The following is a 23,172-nucleotide window of genomic DNA, read 5'->3' as shown; positions in this document are numbered from 1 at the left end:
TGTTCAAGAATTGGGTCGAATTTGGTTTGTTTCTTGTCGGTTTACTTTTTGTTTGGTATTAAATATAATACTTGCATCAGCTTTGTTTGAGTACGTCGCAACAAAAGCTCTTATACTTTAGTTTTTCGATAGTAGTCAGGTATTCAAAAAATATGAACCCCTTCCTTCTCATAGAATTTGCCTGTATTAATATTTAATTTTTATTTATCTAATGTACAGATTACTCGACATTTCAAAGCGCTCTAAAGCTCATAAGAGTCAGTATTAGAATAAGGTTATTGCAGAATGCATACTAAAATCCAAATGCTGCTATCAATCTAGATTAACATTGTTTAGACAGAACAAGATACATTTTTGCAACATTACCCCAAGATTTTATATCGGAGAAAACTTTTAAGGTGCAATAAAACTGAGATAATGAAACTAGTGGAACAAACTAGGTGTTTAGTTTTTAGAAATGGGGCAAGAGGCCAACCGCCCACTTGGAGTAAGTTGCCGCCAAACTTACAAGTATTTCTTGTTTACTATACAATTAAATATGTTGAAATGTTAAGAAATATTTTAATTTCTTTCATATTATGCGTATTTTTCTAATATATAACGGATCAGTTTTTGATTTTTTAAGCCTTTTGAGAACTGATTTGTCTTTTCAAAAAAAGTAAAGTTCGCACAGCACAATTTTGATTTTTCCCATTTTGTCTTGTATTACCAACTGCCATAGATTGGTTTTGCTTCTACTTCGTTTATTAATCTTTCCAGTTTTTCTTAGGAAGATTTCGCAACTCTCTTTCACTATTTTTCAAGGCACTGTTGTGTGAATGACCTTCAGCAATTCCAATGTTATTGAAAGAAACTGTTCTGAAATTCACAATGAATACAACGGAAGTTTGATCCATTAAATGCAAGTGAATAAAAACAATGATCATCACTAACCTAAAAACTTGCATACTAGCACGATGTTTCCGTCTCCGCTTATTATAAATGGTCGTTCTCGAAGATTTATAGTTGGTTTCTTTTGATGACCATTATGTGGAAATAGAGGTTATTTCTTTAACCCTGTGCCATGAACTCGATGTGGGATGATGTATGTGGGACACATGAGGTATTTATAGAAAATATGATGGATCCGTGAACTGTGTAGGAAAACTTGATTGACTGTTTGTTGGTTTTGAATGAAATAGATTTTTGAACAACATCGAAATTGAGTTTGCATTTTTAAGCTATGACTATGGAAGTTTAGTATTGTTTTGCACAGAGGAATATTCTAGATTACCTGGTGTAAAAACCCAGCGTTTAATACAAAAACAGATCAGTCGAGACCACATCAATGTCCGCGAATTGTGGTACTTAGTACTATTTAAATGTTACCGCGGGGTGTTATCCGTTTTAAAGTGTTGATGAATAAACGATTTTTTTTTTTTTTTTTTTAAACTCTCGCGTTGCATGTTTAATGTATAATAGAATACGGGAATAAACGCATTTTACCTTAAAATGCCTTTATAGACATAGACATTCACAGAGCACATTCAGGCACAGTCTGCCTGGGACCACGGCGAGTGCAACCTGCGCCGAAACGTTAGGCATTTTAAGGTAAAATGCGTGTTCGCGTTAATTCCCGTATCCTATTATACATTAATAAACGATATTGTTTATAATTTTCAAAATTAAGTTTAATATGAATGTTTTTACTGCAAAATACTCTACGGTACACGTACACTGAATATTACACGTGCGTTAACCAGAAATGGGACAAAATATCCCGTCATAAACGTCAAAATTTGCCGATGAGCTCTAGAAAATATGTTATTTAGTGTACATTAATATAATGGATACGTCCAAAGAACAAGTTGTTCGCGACATGTAAACGTCTGTTGAGTATAAACAAGATGGACAGTTCGGACACTTCCGGGTGTCGGATAGTTTTACTAGTGCATGCACTTGATTTTAGTGCTAGGTAGTAGGTAATTTTAGAGAAAAGTCTAGAATGTGTACGTTTTGGTAGGTACTAAAGATGTGTTTAATTTTTTTTCTGTGATGAGGTTTACTCTCATTTTCTCTTTATCTACATTAAACAGTTTACTTGAATATCAGAGGTTTTAATTCGATTACATTGTGAAAGCACTCTTAATTTCCATATAATCACTTAGCTTAAATATTCCTGGTCTGAATGTAGAGTTACTAAATAAAACACTTTCATAAATTATACTTATCTAATGTGCCGTATTCTACATTTCCGAAACAATGGAAGAAATAGTTAGGAACGTTTCTATTTTTTACCCAAATCTCAGTGAATCCATGTTGTAGGATTAACGTACTGGGCTACGATTATTTCAACACTTTTTCGTGATGTATGAGAGCTTATGTTATTGTTACAGACATTTTATTAACCATGCCAGATATAAATATTTTGTGTGTTTAGAACGTTTCTTGATTTAGAACGAACAAGAATATAAAACATATTTTGTTTTACTTTTAATGATTTTTGCCAATTGCATATAAGTTTGTTTTTACAAAATTTTGTGATTTCCGTACGCTTGTAAAGAAATTGAATGCAAAAAGATATTCCGATACCGGGAATCGAACCCGAGCCTCCTGGGTGAGAGCCAGGTATCCTAGCCACTAGACCATATCGGATCGTGGTAGAATTGTGAAAATTGTCGTGTACATCACTATCAAGTGGCTTTATCTACAGCTGTTGAGTTTTTATCATTATTTATAACAGTTATATCAATAAAATTGGTATAACGATGTTTTTTGTAGTATTTCTAGAGCTCGACAAAAAATAATGTAGGGTAAGGGCTTCATAATGATGATTTACACGAAAATAAATCAGAAAATATTAAATACAAAGGTTCATAATATACCTACTATGTTTAAGACAACGTGAATATTTATTAAAATATCGTACATATAGGAAAAATATTTTACAAATGGTCACCTCAAACTCCTTTAGAGCAGTCATACACACGGATATAGGTATTCGAAAATATAAACTTAAAAAAGACTTCACTAACGTTTTCCAGCTGTGTAGTTTCAAATTTGGAAACAAGTTCGAGCAATCAACAGCGACTAATTAACCGTCGCGATCCACATTTGTCCAGTCATCGAGCGAATAAAAAATAAGTACGCGCACATACATACTTCGTCGCTTCATATTGAACGACTGGGAGTTCTTGAACAAGGGATGAATACTGAATGCCTTTGTTTTAAAATTTTAATTGAAGGGTCCTGTAATACTGTTTCACTGAAAGTAATAATATTATTGTTTTTTTTCATTATGTTTCCTGAAAGACTTCTTATGACTCTTTGTGATCCTCAGTTACCTTACGGTAGTCTCCTCTATTGATACAGTAATGTAAAGTCGTAAGTATGTATGTTCTTAACTGTTTCACTCTAAAACTACTGAACGGATATATACAGATAGTTCAGAGATAGTTTATGTCCTGGATTAACACAAAGGATACTTATACCTCGGAATTTTTTTACACAGAAGGCAAAAAGCTTATTTTCTGATATCTTAAACTTTACCTTGGTCAATGTTGCGCAGCAATTTTTCTTATTCTTGAAAATTTATACATACAATTCGCTGACAGAAACCATACCTACGTTATACATTGATTTATTGGTAGGACCTTTAAATACACTTTTAATACACAGACATCAAAGTACTGTGATCGTTACAACACGGTACAGAAATACGTTCAACTTCAGACACGTACGTTGCGCAACGTCTACTGCATCATAACATTGCATCCGCTCTTGTAGTGTGTAGTAAACTTGTGACGTCAGCACTGGGGTCGATGGACTCACTACGTGAAGGACTTAGTTTAGAATAAGTACTTGCATTTTTATGTACCCCTCATCTCTTTGGAAAGATGTTTTTCGTAAACTTATCGTTTGCAGACCAGTAAGTGACTGAAACTGGCTATAACCTCCTTGTTTTACAGCGTATGGAATGGTAATTAGACTGAGTGGTACTTGTTTAGTTTGATGCTTCCAGTTAGAGAAGTATCGTTACCTAAAGCTTCCTTATTGTTGCATTGTTTGGCACACTAAATCACTGGTAAGAGGACTATCCTTGCTATTTCCGTAAGTTAACGCTACTGCAAAAATAATTTACCTGATCTCATACAATCATTGTCCTAGACAAATACCAAAAATCTGAGTTATACGGCCTTGAATCATTATTGCACTAATAATACGTGTAAGTACATAGGTTGTTAATATGATACTTACCTAAATTAATTGCAATACTTGTACCTATAATAAATCTGCGTCACCTCCAGTATTTTAGTACTCAGATTTAGGTTACGAATTATTATACTGAGAAGCTATAACGACGCTTGACTGAAATTGAAAGTGCTAATATCAAAGTTGAAACAAAATCATTTTGTATTTATTGTTCTTTGAAGATACTTCAAAGTAATTCTAATAAATACATACGTGGGACTCATTGTTATTACCCTAGCCTTAATTCGCGAAGCACCTTTTAGTCAATCTAATTTCCTACAACAACGACCCACAAAAGTATTAAGATATTTTGTATTTTCCAACAAAAAATGATTAAACGACTTGGCTTTTTTCCCACGCGGCCGATAGCCAAGATGAATCGGTCAATTTCTGAAATAATTCCAAATAGTAATGGATTAGAAGTACTTTATTAAATGTAAGCTCTTTTATTATATCTTTTGAGGGGAATCACGTAATGGGTTTCGTTTCTGGGAAAGAATATGTAAAGTCTGGTTTATACTGTATAGTGATATAATAGGGACTTAACAATTTCAATAAAAAAGTTAATATTAAAGTGTCATATAATATTTATGATATTTTGATTTATAGGTGTACTTTAGGCTTCGTTTTATTTACCAAGTTAATATCAGCCTGTTTTAGTGCTGTTTGTGGATTTCGTATTTAGTAGAGACTTTCCGTAATGTAGGGATATTAAATTAAACGCCAGGCTTTTTTCATTTTACGAGCGATATAAAATCACATCTCTAAAACATAATGTAAGGTTTTATAGCAGTTTGATGAGTTCTAAAGTTGCGGAATGTGATAATATGACAAAATTAAAATTGCGGATGTGTCTTTCGTAATAAAGTAATTGAATTTACTGGCTTATTTAGTTTAGTTTATTATAAACCATGTTTTACAACTAACTGTTTGTATCAACAGGTGTAGATTTTAAGTATACAATTTTATGGTTGCAGTAGATATAGTTCCCCGAACTAGTATACATTTGGTTGCCATGCAAATTCTGTTCAAAAATAGGATCTGAAAAAAATTCGGAACTAAACGGAAATTAAAAAAAATCTAAACACCAAATATTTTAAATTAACGTTTTTATACTCTCGCGACTAGAACACATAATATTATAATGCAACGGGTCTTATAGGCGATTGAAAATTAAAGGTTAGGATACCTTGGTACTAGGTCGATGTAATTCGATCGAAACGTCGGGTGAACAATTTTAATAAGTTATCCTAACCTTTAATTTTCATTATAATATTATTTTAAATTAACTCTTTATTTAACATTAAGGTTTTCATCGTCAGTATGTTTTACAAAGTCAAGTTTTCAACTGTAATTAATGGTTACTAGCAATTATTTTTAATTGGTAAAATCTTTATATTGGGGATTATTTCTCGGTATAATACGAGATGTAAACGCCTCTTTACACCATAATCTTTTAACCTGCAGTAATCTTAATAGCTTTTACACCGTCCAAGAAATTGTCTATTTATCTTTGAAAATAAACATTCGCAAATCCCAGCAAATGAGACACAGATTCCTAAGATATGATTTAAGCGACATATTCGTATTAGTTCCGTAGAATACGGTTACCTATTTCGTTTTAGATAAAGCACTTTTTGTCCGCGAAATGAGTTCGGCCATTTGTTTAGAGCGTGAATGAGAAATCTCGCGAATAATTTAAAGTATGGATTGCTCTGGAATATTAATAAGTGTTATTAATAAACTTGAGTAATCGCGTTTTTAGAGCTTCAAAAAATTTTGAGAGTACGCACGACGTATGCTTACGGTCTAGTAAATTAAAGATATTCCTCAAAAACCACAAAACATCTAGTTAATAACAAGTGTCTGGGATAAACGTTTTATTATAAATCGCATAACGAATTTGATTATATCATTCTTTATATTATTTTATGTATTTGATATTTGTAGTCAACACAATTATGCAACAGAAAATTTCTATGTTTTAATCGTTAAACTTTATTAAACTTCTTTTCTTGATTTCTTGGACGACCAAATCGTCAAAATTAATTATACACATTTATCTTTAGAATAATATTTATTCACCAGGGATATTATAAATATCAATGAAATCCAAAACAATGCCAGAATGTGGCCTTAAGGGATGTCCCATTGTCCCTTCATCGAGCCAAGAAATAACACTACCGGAGATTTATTCACTATATAAACCAATACATATCTTTATCATATATCTGAACATACATTAAAAGCCAGCATTTTATACATATTGTAAATATGTGATAAAATAGTCTCAAACACGATGTAACTGTCGTTGGTATATTCGTCTCATATCTAAATGTTTTTATACTGAGTAAAATTGTTATTTCGTTTAAAATGAAGCAGCATTTTTTTTATTTTGCAGTCCACATGTCAAAACATTAATATTATGCAATGTTTTATTTAATTTTTGGTGCTTGGATGTGTGAAAAAGATCGCGATTTGCGAGAAAATGCCCGAGTGCCACATCATTTGCTTATCAAAAATAGGCTGAAAAACCTAGGTATCTCAACAAAATAGTTAACTTTTGTCTGAACATCTCTTTATATTGATAATCCTCAAGAATACTTATCTATGTTTGGTATATTTTTATGCACGTAGGTACTCTTATGCTTATTATTCAAAAAAAGGTGCTAAGCATGAGCAGTAAAATCCTATCTACGTAACTACGGGAAAATCATGATAAACACATTACTGGTTCTATCAACACACCTCATGTTCTGAAAACATGCACAACTGCGTCACACGTCAATCAAACGTCACATTTTTGATGCACATCATCGCATCAATACATTGCTCTATAAAAAGATAGACAACAAATCTCGGTCTAGCTAGACCGGGCGAATGAACCCCTCTAGTTCGTTAGCCTCACTAACCTCTGACGTCATTTCCGCAAAAGAGATTGACAACGACACGGAAAAATTAGTCCAACTAATCATGGATATTTTTGAAGATTCAATTTTTCGCTAAAATTTGAGAGAAAATTTTGATTTTTAGTTTGGCATGTGATGGACGGCGTGTCTGAAACTGACCTAATATAATATGAGTGAAAATCTCTCAATAAATATTCTAAACTATTATACCTACTCTAAGATCACAGAGGATGAGCTTTATACTTTAAAATATTTTTGGTTATGAACTGTGGTAATAACAGAAAACTTAGTAAATCTTTTGGGATTTAGACGCCATTGTTACTTTCGATGATATTAGACAAAAAGATTATTCTATAGTTGAAGTATTTCCATACAATTATTATTTTTATGAGCGAGATAGAAATAGGCTCTTCGATTGTATTGAACGCAAGAACTGTATAACTGATAACCATACGTGCAATTGGAAAGACACTGAAATATGCAACAATATAAGGGATGTTGATAATTCTATAAAAATGATGTTCTATTGACCTTAAATTATATTGTTCTGTTTCCAGATGGTTGGTGCGTGTGATAGAGGACGTGCAGGGCGGGGAACTGCGGACGCGTCAGGGCTTCGTACCATCAGACGTGCTGCAGGAGAAACAGACCGCGGAGAGAGATCAGAATGCTATGGCCGCGAGGAGGCAGTAAGTGCCATATACTCATAGTTCTATTGTCTTTGTAAGAGTGGTCCGTGGACCGTGCATGTTGGTTAATGTGATCTAGTCAGAGATAGGTGTCAGAAAACTATAGTTACAAGCTGAAAATAAAGAGTCAAAATAAAAGCAAAAACCAAATATGAAAACACTAACACTTTCTGAATATATTCATTTCGTCAGAATAAATATAAATTCGGTCAAACCTGTACGAAATGATTTGTCAGTCTCAAGCTAAAATTAAATCACAAAGTAATTAGTATGCAAGAAATTAAATCTTTAACATCAAAATTAAATGCCTGCCTTCACTGACGTCAGCAGATGTAATTTGGGTCCAAATTAACATTTTTATTTTCAGCCCAAAATTAAAGCTTTCATACGCATTACGTTTCACATCAATATTTACTTTAGCAGATACTTTTCAGGCATCTCTAAATCTGAAATCGTTTCAAATTGACACGGGATCTGAACTCAGAAATGTTTCAACATCTGTGCCATCAAAGACGTTGGTTCGTTTGAAAGGAAATCTACATCAAGTTTTTATTGTCCCGTTCGTCAGCTGAAATCGGATCGACGACTTTCATGTCGATGTGTTGAGCTTTCTGACGATGGTCTGATCTTGTGCGTTGAACTCGAACATGTAAATCATTGTGTCTTAACACTACAATAGTTTATCTACATTCTTTGTGACTATCTAGAATATCATCATCCAGATTTAAAATACTGATCGTATGTTTAGTTTGTGTACAAGTCATTTCAAATCTATATAAATAAAAATGAACCACTGAAATGTATATATGTACGCGCATAAGTTTGGAACAACTAAACCAATATGGATAATTCTTTTCTTAATATGTTCGTAACTGTCAGAACAGGGTTTTTTATTGGGATCTAAGGGATCAATATTCCCACGGAAATGGAATCAATATGTTAAAATTGTACTATACCCGGACGAAGTATGGCCAATTCGCTAGTTTATATTGAAAGTCATTCTTATGTTTTCATATTGTTCATGATAATATTCGCAAAGAGATGACATATTTATTTTCGCTATTCAATTATGTACCGACCTTGTCCTTTCTCCTGACATTCCAAAGGCCACTTTAGAAGGCAGCAGAATTTCTACTCGACCTTGCACTTGGTTTCGAATATTACCTGTTGGAAATATTCACGAACGTTCTTGTAATATTTACGTGAAGTGTTTAGATTTGTAAATGTTTGAGCGTAAATAAAACAGGAATGGAGAATGTTAACAAATTTGGGTTATTAGCTCTCCATATTCTCTGTTAAAAATAAAAAATACTATTGAAAGAATTAATTTGATACGTCAATTAGTTTCCGATTTATTAGTAAAACAAGTTGTAACCGCGCGAGTCGGTGTGACGTCATTGTACATTACGCTAAGTCTGGCTCACACAGTCTTTTTTAATAATATTTACTATTATCACACTTTAAATGTAATAAGCAGACGAAAACACAACAAAATACTGCATAAGCTATTACATCTACGGCTGTAAACTTGATATTAAGCGGGACGCGGCCCGCGCGGCATGGTGTACTATGACGTCACGCTGTTAGCGGGCCTCGATATTTTTTGAAACTTTGAATGCTTGTAAAATCAAAACTACTTGGTATTTTTGACTAAAACAAAAACTAGTTTTCATGTACATGTACAGGCTTTACTGAGTCAAAATTTCCAGCGATTTGGCATACCTAGTAACATTCTCCATTGTAAGCTATGGTGTTTGTTTTACCGTGGTGAGAGCCGGTTCAAGGTGATGAGTTGCTATGCTGATTAGGTATCTTATATCTTACTCTGATTTCATGAAAAAATTATATTGCAATCAGCTAGTTTATGCCCTGAATACATTTTAATAGGTTTCTGGTTACATGTTTTGTATAAAAACGAATTGCCAAAATGATCCTAGGTAGACTAGAAATTGCTTAAACGCATGATAATTAGATGTTTACCCAACTTGTCAAGCCAGGGCAATTTTGCTCTAAAAATTCTGTATTATCACTGAAACTAAATACAAAGTTTTCACCGCAATATAAACTACTAGATATCTGCAAATAGCTTTAGTAACATGAGTCTCGCAATTTCAAGAAATCCTACACTTTACGATCGTATCGTAACGATTCACGGTCATAACAAGGGAATTCTTATTACAAGCCAGTTAGTCGTTTCAGCAAGCGACAAATGCTGAACTGACGACGTAAATGTTTATTGCTTTTGTATTATGTGACTTTTAATTGCCACGGTACTATGCACTCAGAAGACGATATTAATGGCAGTGCTAACGTATTTATTGATGACTGTACTTTTATGTAATGATACGCCTACCTACGCGATATTTAAAAATAGGATATAGGATAGTTACAATCATAATAATGTAGTCACGTGATGGAAATTATAATTTCCTACACCTAACAAGCTTTTGCACGCGGCTTCGTCAGCTTGAAAAGCTTTTCCGGCGTAAACAAAGTTAAGATTTAAGATAACCTATCTGTGAGTTATTTCAGGTTCTCGTAGATTTTCCGTGAAAGTGTGTACTAACTTTACGAGTTTGTGGAGTTCTACAGGAGTATAATTTTGTTTCTAGTTTTAGTAAAAAAGATTTTCATAACTTTTGAAACTTTTTAATAAACTTTCAACATTATATTTGGATACACGAAAATCCTTTTGGAGCTAAAGTTATGAAAATATATCTGTTATAATTTAATATTTTGCGTCACACACAATTTGCCACCCAAAGACCGTCATTAGCCTCATATTTCAAATGAGAAATTTTAATAAACACAAATGTCATGAATATGTCGTCAAGGTGTAAAACGTAAGGAATTTATGAAACCCTCGAATAAAATTCTCTGCCTGTAGTGAAAAAGGGTATAAGTCCGATTCTGTCGAAAAAGAGTTAAGAAATTAGAATGCACTTATATCCCGCTTTTGCAATATTTTAGTGTTTTGCAGATTGCTATTTTTCCCATTTTTAAAGATAAATCATATCTGTTTTCATCAATCGATAGAGCATTTTTTTCTGAACATTTTGGTATACTTAACTCATTTCTACAAAATCGGACTTATACCTTTTTTCACTAGAGGCCTATAATTGAAGTTGTGTGTAATTCAGGACAAGATGTTAAGTTATCAACAGCAGTACCTTAACTGGTTACTTCCGTGTCAATAACCTGGCTTGGTGTATCTTTTATTTTTACATTTTCACATCTTGTTGTGTTGTTTGTCTTTATTCTGCCGCTTTCAGGCCCTTTGTTTTCGTGTGAATGTTATTATTGACATTGTATTTCAAGAGTATTGTTTCAGTAAAATTTTAAAATCCATACTAAGTCCACGTAATGTAGTCAAATGAAGGGATTGGTACTTGTCAAGAATAAACTGTATAGACTTTCTTATGATTTTTCTAATTTTGACACCTGTAGGTATTAGTGTACGAAAGGCAGCTAAATGTACACCATTTCTATTCATGAATATTATTTATTATAAATTAGAGTAAATATTGCCAACCTTTACTAATATTTCAATAAGAAGATCATAAGACTTTATACACCTAATTTCAATGTCATATACCAATCCTATCGATTCATTTATTTCAACGTGAAGCCCTTCCATTATTCATTCTGTTGGATTCTTGCCTACAGTCTTATGCACGTTCTGCCTAATATAACTGATTAATGTTAACTGTACTTCGAACACAACTGAGGTATGTTTCCAATAAATATCGAACAGAGCCGCGCCAAATTGTCAACAATTTCAGTTTATTTGACAACATGGACAGGGTTTATAAATATAGGATGTGTTTGTACAACTTAATTGAAAATAAGGTAAATTATTGAAAGAGGTATTTTTCTGAAAATTTATTACCCCTATGTAATTAAAATTCCTCTAGTCATTGATTTAAGCTCGATAAACAAATAGTAAAATACGGTAAAATTATTACCATTTGGTAAGAAAAATTGGTACCTGCCTTCATTCAAGATAATTTGATTCCCTAACATTGTTTACAACAGGCTACATTGCTTACAATAGGCAATAGATCATAAACATAACTTATTTTTCTACATTCCTTTATGAATAGATGAAATTATTTTGAATTTCCAACCGATTCAAAGTCATATTACATACATTTATGAACTCATAACGATGTCAACGGCTCCAATTTTTCAAAACATTCATTGCATATGATTCACTCGTTGTAGTATTAGCAAGTAGTCACAGAAATTGCAATAAGCAGCTCGTTGAATAACTCACAGTGGAAATGCACGTCCACGACGAACGATAAATCAAATCATCGTACAATTACTCTTGCACGTCTCGTTTGCCGCCCCGTGTGTTCCTCATGCCAGAGCAATAAAGACTTTTAGTCAAAACTGCCAAAACTCAGGTCATGTCTAGGTAATTTTAGAACTGTTTTACCTGCCTCCTTTGTCATAGTAAAGCTTAGTAAAATGATTGAAGCTCTGTGGAGTGCAGCCAATGTTCTATTATTGATATAGGGATTATAAATTCCTGTGAGTCATCTTAGACGGATTTAAACATTTAAAGAATGAATCTACTACAATATAATAATAATTATTATTATTACGTACGATAATAAATGCTTATAATTATATAATATAAAGAAGATAATACAAAGTACGAGTCGACTTTAAATTAATAATTATTTAGTACAGTAATAAATACTAATAATAATATAATATAATTACATAAATCTTTACGACATCTCGAATAGTTTAGGTTGTCTCCTTCTAATCTAAAGATATAAATCTACAAATTATCTAAAGCTTTTTGCCAAAACATGTATAATGATTAAACCTTTGAGATAACATAAATCTTTTTATTATTATATTACGTATTGGGTAATTATTTGAACCAAACATCGTGGCTTGATTTACTTGGACAATTTGAATCGCTAGGTTAAAAAGGTAATGACTTTTGCATTATAGACCATAGGTACTATTGGTCTTCTGTTCAGAGCCGCTCAAAGAATAGCCACACCTTGACACTCAGCAGAATCGCGACCTTCTCAACTTTGCAAGAACTCCACTATTATAGATGCCCCCACGCTCTCACCTCTTGGCATCGCTCCTGAATGTTCTGTCTGTGAGTCAGGGCCTAGGAAAACACTCGCGATTTATGATAATGTTTATCACTGGGCCGTGGGCACACTGCTGACGTCACGAGCCATGCTGATGGAAATATCTTCCTATTGATCTTGATGGTATCGGCTTGATGTGATCGTCCCTCGGTGGCACCACGGCTATCGTAAATTAATCAACTCTTTAATGGATCATATATTAAGTGAACTTTGAAACGGTTTTCTTTTTTGCAAAGTGTTATTTTTATATTTTAAAGTGCTTTTAATTATTATTTCCGAAGTATTATATGATTTATTACTATTTTTCGCTTAAAATAAAATATTTCGTTAAGAAATTAAAATTTTGGTAGAAGAATTATGATCCATCAAATCATTTTTAACTCATTAATATCTATACAACAGTCTATCTAAAAGTGGTCTGGATCTACCTTAATAGTGACATTAACTAAAGCGCCATCTATTATCCAGAACTTTACTATTTTGTACTTATTCAACTCTTCTTTGCAGGGCTGTCGTGAGAGAGCTGGTGGAGACAGAGGAGGAGTTCGGCAGAGACATGCAGCAAGTAGTATCTCGGTATATGAAGCCGACCGACAAGGCCAGCACACCCAAACCCGTGTTCGACAACCGAGAGCTGCTGTTCTCCAACTTCAGGCAGATCTGCGAGTTTCATAATACGTGGGTATTCTTAGTAAAAATTACGGTCTTTAGTTTAAGATTTTGATTAGCACTTAGAAATACTGATATTTGACTGAAAGCTAAATAAGTTTAAGTCATATGAAATAATAAAAATGTTGAAAGGCAGATTCTGTACATAGAGAGGGGCTTTGCTTTAAATACCGCTTGTTATATTTTTCTCTGCCCTTATCCGAAAAGACAAATAGTATTTAGTAATCAGGTGCAAAATTTGATTTATTATCGGTAAAATTCATGTAATAAAAGGTTTCACGAACCGAATAGAAAAGATCACCAATAGCATTTATACCAAAAAGTAATTGTCAGTTAATCTGTCATTAAAATCTTAAAACTTCAAAACAATCCTAAATGGAGCTAGTCTGTTTATACAGATTTTAATCCCAGACATATTTTCAGGGTCCTACTAGAAGGTATAAAGTACTACGCCGGAGAGCCGAAGATGCTAGGTAGAGCGCTACTTCGTATGGAGAGGGAGTTTGACAAGCACGTTGCATACTGCCGTGATGAACCCAGAGCACAGCACCTGCTCGCCACCGATCCCGTTGTTAAAAAGTATTTCCAGGTAAGTGTAGTTTAAAGTCTCATGAAATTACCACAGAAACTGACAGACTATAAATTTTGATAACCTGCGAGATAGTCAATCAGTGGAGTTAGGGCATACACTGCCATTTATACCTGGTATTTAACATTCAAAGACTTTTTACGGCCCTCTTAAATTTTGTTATAAGTTTATTAATTATTATCATCTTTTGAAATTAAAATCTCAGACTTGAGTAAAAATAGCGTTTCTATACTAGCGACATCTGTTACATCTATTAAGAATTTGTGAAAGTTTTTCAGTGCGCCACCTAGTGACAGCTGAATTTAACTTCGCCGATTTATACGCCATCTTTACTAAGAGCTTTGTAACTATGTGCGTTGATCGATCATGAATGTTACGAATGTTGGGTTTCAGCCGACCGTTCTTCTATAAGCCTTCCAATAGATGGCTCTACTTGTATCAAACATGTTGCCAAAAGTTTTATTGATATGATCGATTTTTATTACAATTGAATTGTCTTTCTATGAATAGAATAGAGTTCAGTACAATATTATCCAGAAAGTATAATATTTTTTACTTTCATATAGATTCCGTAAATAGTAACTTGTAAAGTATTTGTGCTAGTTGTTATTTTAGAGAATTCACGCGAATTCTCAAACAATCGATCTGTATATCCCATAACAGTTAAAAGCGTGAGTATAGCCGGGGCGCCGACAGGCTCGGGCGTTAGGCAATCAGCCAAAAACTAGAATAGTTTGGATGCCGCCGCATCTCAGGCCATGACTGCTGTCAATTCGGCCACTCATATCGGGGGCAATCACACTATTTCGCCTATAAACACGATGATATTAGAAGATTCTCGCTCCGAGTATGACAAATTGATAGAATAAATCAGCTGACCGCGCTGGAACTTTGTTGCGTAATACTTCCAGATACATCTGGAGAGTGGAGTGGTATTTTGATAATATGGGTAAATTATTAATATTAGGTTTAGCCAGGAAGTTGGCTTGATCGATGAAGTTCTAGGCGCTGAACTGATTCTATATAGGTTTGTTGGCGTGTCTGATGCCAATACAATATAGAGCACGTTAGCTGTAGGTACTAAAGGGTAGTCGCTTTGCGTATCCTAAACGTTAGATAACTGTTTAGTTCCCCGTTTGTTGCCAGTCATTTTGATAGCAGAACCAGCAAGTGACATACTTCATTTGTTCTCCTTCCCGCACACTTACATTACTTTTTATTTTTGGGGTATTTCGGTAAACTCTTTGTACAGAAACCTAAACAATGTTCGTGCAGAATTAACGGAAAGCTCTGAGTCAAGTAGAACATTATAAGCGCCACTGTTCAGCTAAATGTTATATCAATTGCAGTAAAATGCTATAACAGTAATTTTATTGAAGTTATTAAATGTCACGGTGGTAGTTACAGATTTTATAACCCTGTTTTATTAGTCATAGTTGTTAATTGATTTGTGCAATAATCAACAAATACGAGTTGTATTCACTCAATATAAACCTAGCAAAATTTCATTCGAAAAGTTCAAATACCATATGCCAATAGGTGCCATCTTCCACTAGATTACTTTTGCGCAAGCTTTTTTTTTAAATTAGAGTTTTCTGAGCGCCATATTACTTTTTTCTTTTAGTTAGGTTAGAGTAATTTATTCAATCTATTTAATAGTTCGTCCTGTTTTGTCATATACAAAAATATATCTTTAGAATATATTATGAGATTCTATTTCAGTAACTGTTAAAGTAAAATTGAGAGCCCGTTTTCATAATTTCCGGTTATGTATCAGATGTTATTTTTAAAAATAGTTTTCATAAAATTGCCTTTTCTCTACCTAGCAGGTAGATTATCTGACATGCATAAACTGCGAAACTTAAACCAACTCTTGAGCAATCTGTATTGTTACATATTTTAGTTGAAATAGTTAAAAACAATAATTAAAATCGCAAATATTTTATTGAGATGCAAAACAAAGTTGGCACCTACATCCGGGTTATCTCACAGCTACGTTTGTGCTGCGAATACTCATCTTACTGTAGTATTTTGTGCAAGTTGTTATATTATTTGTATGACTTTTCAAATGTATAGAAGAAGGCCATTTCATTATGAAATTTTGGTTCTGATACAAGCTAGTTATTTAAATTTATTAGATCTTTACTATACCTACGAATCACTCATCTTAATTTTTTTTATTTAACCTGAAAACTCAAGTTGTGGAACTTACAAAGCCACAATGCGCTTACAAACCCCTAAGGATTTTATATGATCTATAAATTCTGACTTTTGATCAAATGCACAGCCAAAATACTTTTCACAACAGATGACCACAACGCCGTTTACGTAACCGAATAAAATAATCAATATAGTTTAGAAAAAATCCCATAGCAACACGCAATAAATAATAATGCTCCTCACTTAAATATTTAACAGTAAAATAAAAATCTCAAGGAACTGAAAACCGCGTCTAACTCAGGGCTAAAATATAATATTTACGACAACAGCTGACATGTTGGGTATGAGGGAATGTAAATCAGATGCTTCGCAGTGAATCGTTCGACCCTGATGTACGCCGGCGATGATTGATTCTGCTCGGATGATCGTTTTAATAGAAACGAACAAATACCGTCTGGCTTGTGGGATAAAATGTTGTTTTTGTTAAGTAATATCTCCTAGTACAAAGCTTGCTTAATGTTATGAAATAGTTGCGTGTTGTTTTCATGTTTCATCGTTCTTGTGATAATAAACATTTTAAAAAATTACAATGGTTTAAAATTATGTGTGCAATTTATGCTACGAAACCTTACTTACATGCGAACAGCTACAATGCGGTCCGCGTAGAGGGTCTACGGTTAACAGTCTACGGTCGGGTCACATGCTCTACGACCGGTGTGAAAAGTGCTACACGAATTAGAACCTGTATTTCAACGTACTAAGCAATATTAATTATGTTATCTCTTGTTTAATAATACAAAGAATGAAGTAGTAATAGGACTAATGTTGAAATATAGGATGTACTGCCTTCTTTTAAGAAAAGGAGTAAGGTTATTATGCAAGTGGAAATAAAGCACCCGCAAGCATAATTTATTATAACAGCCGCGCATAAACTTGGCCATTCAATATGTATGCTAAATTTTACGAGTCTCGTAACACCCGTGAGAAGTTGAACAAAACAATATACCGTTTTTATACCACACTAACTTTCTGCCGCGACTGCCCTTCAAATTCAAGACATAAGCTCGTTAGAAAATATATTTGATGGAGTCGACGAAAAAATTACCAGTTTATACTAAGTGCTCTAACTAAGGGCTCTAAGTCCTTTTGCCTTCTTAGTATAACCTTAAACTGGAGCATAAGATATGAATCAAGGTGACATACGGACAAAACAAAAACTCAAATTTACATTGACACATTGTGTAAATGAAATAAAATCTAAATTCAGTATGAAGTTTGAAGATGATTAATTAGATTGTCAAAAAGAATTCAACGAACAAAAGAGTCTCCTTTAAATCTGAAAAACAAACAGGAAAGTAGCATTCGTATATATGTAATTAACTATGGAAGCCAAATACGAACACGTAACGAGGTAACTGCATTACGTTGTGTTTACATGAACGGAACAGCGTGGAGGCATGCCAACTGTGGAACTGTGCTACTGTACTTATGTACTTTGACTTTTTAACAATGTGACATGAACGGACATTGCCGATGCGACGACTAGTTTATGTACTCAGAGCATTTATATGCTGCTGTGGTATGACAATAATTGAGATGTGTTTAGTTATGTAGATAACGCGGACAGAATTCTGAACAGTTAGGATTTTATAAGTTTGATACAAACACTGTGTTGAAACACTTTTGCCTTCTCTTACCTATCTATTCGGCCCATTTCCACACACTGGGGTATAGGCCTTCCCTTCAGAACGTCATTTTTTATGATCTTACGTTTGTCTCATCCATTGCAGTCCTACACATGTCACGATGTCTTCTCTTATAATCATCAATATGCATTTCAGTATATATGTATAAGTTGAATTATACTGTGCAAATACCTGTACGAAATTTTCGTGATTATTGAATGTTGGTAAGATAATTTTAATAAGTTTTTAAACATATACACTGACGTGACTACTGCGCAAAGACCTTTCACGTTAAGTAACCCCTAGCGAGACTTTTTTTGTAACTTTGAATAATTGAAAAATATATCCGTTTTGTATAATAAAATCAAATAGTTTTATAGATAAGTTACCTACAAGACCAGCATAAATAGATCGACAAATCTCTATCCAAGCAACAAATTAGTCCATCGCGCGACGATCCAAAACGATTCCAATAGCCATTAAGCGTGACCGGAAAGAGCTTCGCCATTGACACAAACTAATGACATACGTACTGCCTAATGACAAACAAAGTACGATCGAATACACCTCTTCATGCTGACGTATAGCGTCACTGCACGTGTCTATAGGAGCTAATGACGTCACGATACACCTTTTCAACGGCAGTTTATTTAAACGCTTCTAGAACCGAGTCTTTTCGATGACTATTTACCAAGCTATTTGGAAATGAGCAATATATTGAAGTATAAAGACCTACGCATCTCTCATAGTCGTCACGGCTGACTCAGGACCAGAAATAATGTTATAGTCGCATTATATGCTTGTCTGATGTTTCCTTTGTACTATTTTAATCCTGTAGCTTCACAGGTATTTGTTGACCCGATTCATGAATTGTTCTGTGTAAACAAGTTTATATGCAAATTGCATTGAGAAAATGCAAGCTTATAGAATCTTTACGAGTAAGTAAAGTGAAACATTATTTATCAAATAACTATTAGATCTATTAGGCTTAGATCCAAATTACACTATTGTACAATTCTATGTTATTTACTGGCTCAATCGCTAAGATGACAATACCAATATCAAATTGTTATAATCTGTGATATTCACATTAAAGATATTGTTGTCTTATAACGTGTAATAAATGTTTCGAAAGCAATATAAGTTCTGTGTAGATCTTCGAAATCCATTCATTGTTTCAATGTTCATGCATTCAAGCGTTTTGATGTAGAGCAAATGCAGAACGGAGAATTCGTTAATGTGTTTAGCAATATGGCTAATTGTAATCTGCTGGCAATTTAGAACACCATGATAATGGAAATTCGATATAAATCAACCAGCATTTTATCTACAAAGATAGTTGACAGTTTGTACGAGTACAATTTGCAAAATGTATTAAATCTCTCGCTACGTAAGGCTGCCAGTGATGTTGTCCAAAACAAAATAGCTACCATATTGATGAGACGCTTATCGAGATTTGGCATGTCAACCGCGTTTATATGAACGGAACTCATTTGTAGTGAGATTACCTGCTAATGAGTGGTGACATGTTAGATACCGAACATTTCACAGTGAAGGTGCTACGTCTCCGAGCTGGCGTCTGATGTTATCAAGGATGTTTCAAGGTTTGTTTGTCGACCTTGCGAGCCGGACGAAAGCTGTGCCGAGTTCCCCGGTAGATAACACAACACGTCACCGGTGAAATGGCGTTATCCTCTAAAAATCATCGTGTGTGCGGGTGTGCTATGTTTAGCGGGCGAAGTGTACAGGGCCAGGAGAGGAGCAGTCGCTTGGAAGCCGCGGACGCGACCACCTCGCTCGCTCCAGCGCATCTTCGACCTTCGACCACTCGCTCGAGTGAAGTGTGTGACTGTGATTGTGTTCTCGTGATACCTTTACCGACCGCCCCGCGCTCAGGTACGGCTATAACATCACAATTAGCATTGGACGCTTTATAATTAGACCGGCTGTTGGCTGTGGCGAAAATATCGTGATTTTTTTTCCCCCTCGTTTCAATGTTACGGGTGTAGTGTTACAAGCAACGCGTCTGGTTTATTTCTAGTGCGGCGTGGGAGGAGTTTCGCGGCAATGTTATATTTTTCTGTCCGCCGCGCCGTGAGCACGGCTCCGGCGCGCGCGTGCGCAGGTTCCCTGCTAAAACTAAATACGATGACCTTGACCTAAATCTCACATATGTTTTTAGGGATGGAAGTGGAGCTGACGTTATTGTTTGGTTCTACATGACATTTTAACAACATATGTCTCAATATAGGTAACAAAAAACGTAAGCCTGTATTTACTGTCTTGCACATTTGTTAATTCAAAATAATTAAATAACAAAAAATTTGATAAAAATGTGATCTTAATCAGAATATCAACTTGTAAAACCTAAATTTTAGCACATAACGACTAATTTGTCAGCAGTATCATCAAAAGCTCTGAACGTAACAAATGTAAAGCTTAACGCTAATGTTATTTGCGTCAATCTAATAGATTGAAAGCGTAATAAATTCAAACCTAAATGTAACTATGCCAAATCTCAAGCTTAACATTCGCGTACACGTAAATCTTAGATCGAATGCCTATTCGTTTATTGTTCCGTCAGCTGGGTCGTTGATATTAGGAAACTCCAATTTACTGTTAATTATTGAAAAAACACAATCTGTACTTGTAAAATATAATCAAACCAGACCTTAAGCATTATATTTTTGAATCAGAATATGCTTGAGTAAATAAGAAATGATCAATTCTTCTTTTCCACATGAACTGACTACAATTTTACGACATTATCTTGCGACATATTTCAGAATTTCCTGAAGGAATGATTAGCACCTGACACCCCAAATCATTCATTTCACATCACTAACTGATGGAGCATGGCTCAAATCAAAGCGAGGTCGCCACGACGTTTATCAGCAAGAAAAACAAAAATCACTTGAAATATTTTCTTTAAATCTTTGGATGTACTCCATCAAATATCAATACTTTTTTTATTATGGGATAGTAAACTTTATAGCTGTAGCATTAAGGCTGTTATGGCTTGAAAGATCAATGAACACATGTGTAAATGTTATACAGTCATTGCCCTAATTATTTACTGATTACGACATCGCAATTTTTCACGTTAATCTTGCTCAATAAATTAAGATTACACGTGTCGAGATGATTCTACCTGTTTACAAAATTTAAGTAGAAATATACAAGACAATAAAAAAAATACCTGATACAGATACAGAAACAAAGAAAAACATCCTTTAGTAACAAATATACAAATAACAAACTGAGATCAAAGAAAATTAAATGAGCTTTTACTTGAAAATAAATATTGCAGAAATCGTTCATTTATTTGGCTTAATTTTCGCACACTGTGAATAACAGGAAACTCACAACCAATATCTGAAGTTTCGCTTTCTGCAAAAGATTATCGAGGCAAATTGAATTGCACTCAAGGACAAACATTTCTTCGACGCAAACATCAATATTTGCTTTAAGACCAATAAATTTAACTGCAGGATACTGCAAATCGTTCATATCGACCAATACCATTCCCAAAATACCTTCTGTTAGTTGTTTTTCTTGTAATAAATATTGCACAAACATCTTTCTATTAGCGAAGTGAAGCAACTAACTCAATATGTCAAGGTGCCCTAAATATATTCTCTTCTGATTCTGTATTTACAGTAATTTGATTTACTGTCTTGAATTATGTTTAAAATGTACGGTCTATGCGTTGATTGCAATATTACGAGTCCTTTCTTCAGCGTGTCAAGTTGTATTGACATTTTAGCCAACATGAGTTTAAGACTGAGACGAATAAAGCGTCAAAAAGTGCTTGCATCTCTAAAATTTATTGTATTAGTATAGGTTTTGTTGCAAACAGGACAGCTTTAGAGATGAATTGTTTCTTGATACGTTTATTTTTGTAATACTCATTAAAAAGTCTTAGTTTATCTTTATCCTCTATCTCCTTTTTTTTACTTGGTTAATGCATGAAATTGCATCCCCAACGCCCGGGGGAGCGCTGGGGTATGTGGGGCTCTCCGAACCAGAAGGGCAATGTTGGCCTGATATGCCATTATTGAAGATTTATTTTGAATGTTCAATAAATGATGAAAACACCTTAATATTATTTACATGACGTTTAGTTAGACGTTTTCTACAAATAATATATTTCGCAGAAACTGTGGAAAAGAGATTCAAAAACAAACTGGTATATTTTATGAAAATCTTTCAATGAATTTTTAGTGAATACGTACAACTGCAGCCCACCTGGTGACGTCAGAATACTTTTTCAATGAATCTCCAAATCTGTTGATCTTCACTTTAAATTGTGACGTCAAACTTTACCGTACTGTTTACGTTAACACATATGTTTTTGGAATAACTACTTTGAATCAAACCCTCTTCATCTTTTAACTTGCCATAATAACCGTTCACGAACCGTTCACGATTAAACACGTCTTCGTTACGTCTTCTTTTTTAGTTATTCAGTATGTTTAATCCCTGAAACATTTTTTTTTATAAATCTTATATTTCCCTGTTGACATACTAATATCAAATCATGTAGCTATCGAGAATAATTGGGGTTATATTAGCAAGAAATCTACATTGATACGAGAACAATGAGGAATACTATTGTTGTAACTTGATTTCTCGTTGTCAATCAATAGCAAATCAGTTAGTACGTGGAAATGTATATAATTTCGTTTAAAATCTATCAAAGCTAAACATTATCCACGTCTTTCGTTTGCTTGCAATATTACCGCAAAATTCTGTTGTTATGATGAACCTGTAATTGTAAATATCTGTATCGTAGCCTCGACCTACTTGCTTCTAGTTCCTTTGTTCTATTTCTCTTATTGAGAGCAACTATTTCCTCTCTATGTTGGTCTAGTTAAGTTTGTTGCATGATTTCACTGCATTCTGATTTAAACAGACCATCTGTTTACCTTCACCGTACCTATTTGTATGATGCATGATATATTCCTTACATTTTATGGTACTTGTTGCAATTCCTTTATACCATATTTCATAGGTATCAGTTTATCATCACTATCACTGTCTATCATTATTAGTTTTAATTCTTCATTATTTTCTGAATACTTCAATGTTCTAGAATTTTGTTTATTTTTCCAAACA

General features: G+C 33.9%; 1 protein-coding gene and 1 non-coding gene across 9 annotated transcripts in view; one reads left to right on the top strand and one right to left on the bottom strand.

Annotated features, from left to right (window-relative positions):
* The window catches only part of Obsc (Obscurin), a 103,686-nt gene that overhangs the window by 40,614 nt on the left and 39,900 nt on the right, over window positions 1–23,172 (top strand). For all 8 annotated transcript variants that reach the window (XM_076135662.1, XM_076135669.1, XM_076135655.1 and 5 more), the window contains 3 exons: window positions 7,697–7,828; window positions 13,459–13,629; window positions 14,044–14,209. In XM_076135662.1, the coding sequence (XP_075991777.1) occupies window positions 7,697–7,828; window positions 13,459–13,629; window positions 14,044–14,209 (469 nt within the window). The remainder of the gene's footprint in view (window positions 1–7,696; window positions 7,829–13,458; window positions 13,630–14,043; window positions 14,210–23,172) is intronic.
* Window positions 2,563–2,634, bottom strand: TRNAE-CUC (transfer RNA glutamic acid (anticodon CUC)). The gene has a single exon. It is a non-coding gene; the product is annotated as a tRNA-Glu (tRNA).

The sequence above is a fragment of the Anticarsia gemmatalis genome, chromosome 1 (genome assembly GCF_050436995.1).
Source record: "Anticarsia gemmatalis isolate Benzon Research Colony breed Stoneville strain chromosome 1, ilAntGemm2 primary, whole genome shotgun sequence".
Taxonomy (NCBI): domain Eukaryota; kingdom Metazoa; phylum Arthropoda; class Insecta; order Lepidoptera; family Erebidae; genus Anticarsia; species Anticarsia gemmatalis.
This window is presented reverse-complemented; position numbering and strand designations above follow the sequence as displayed.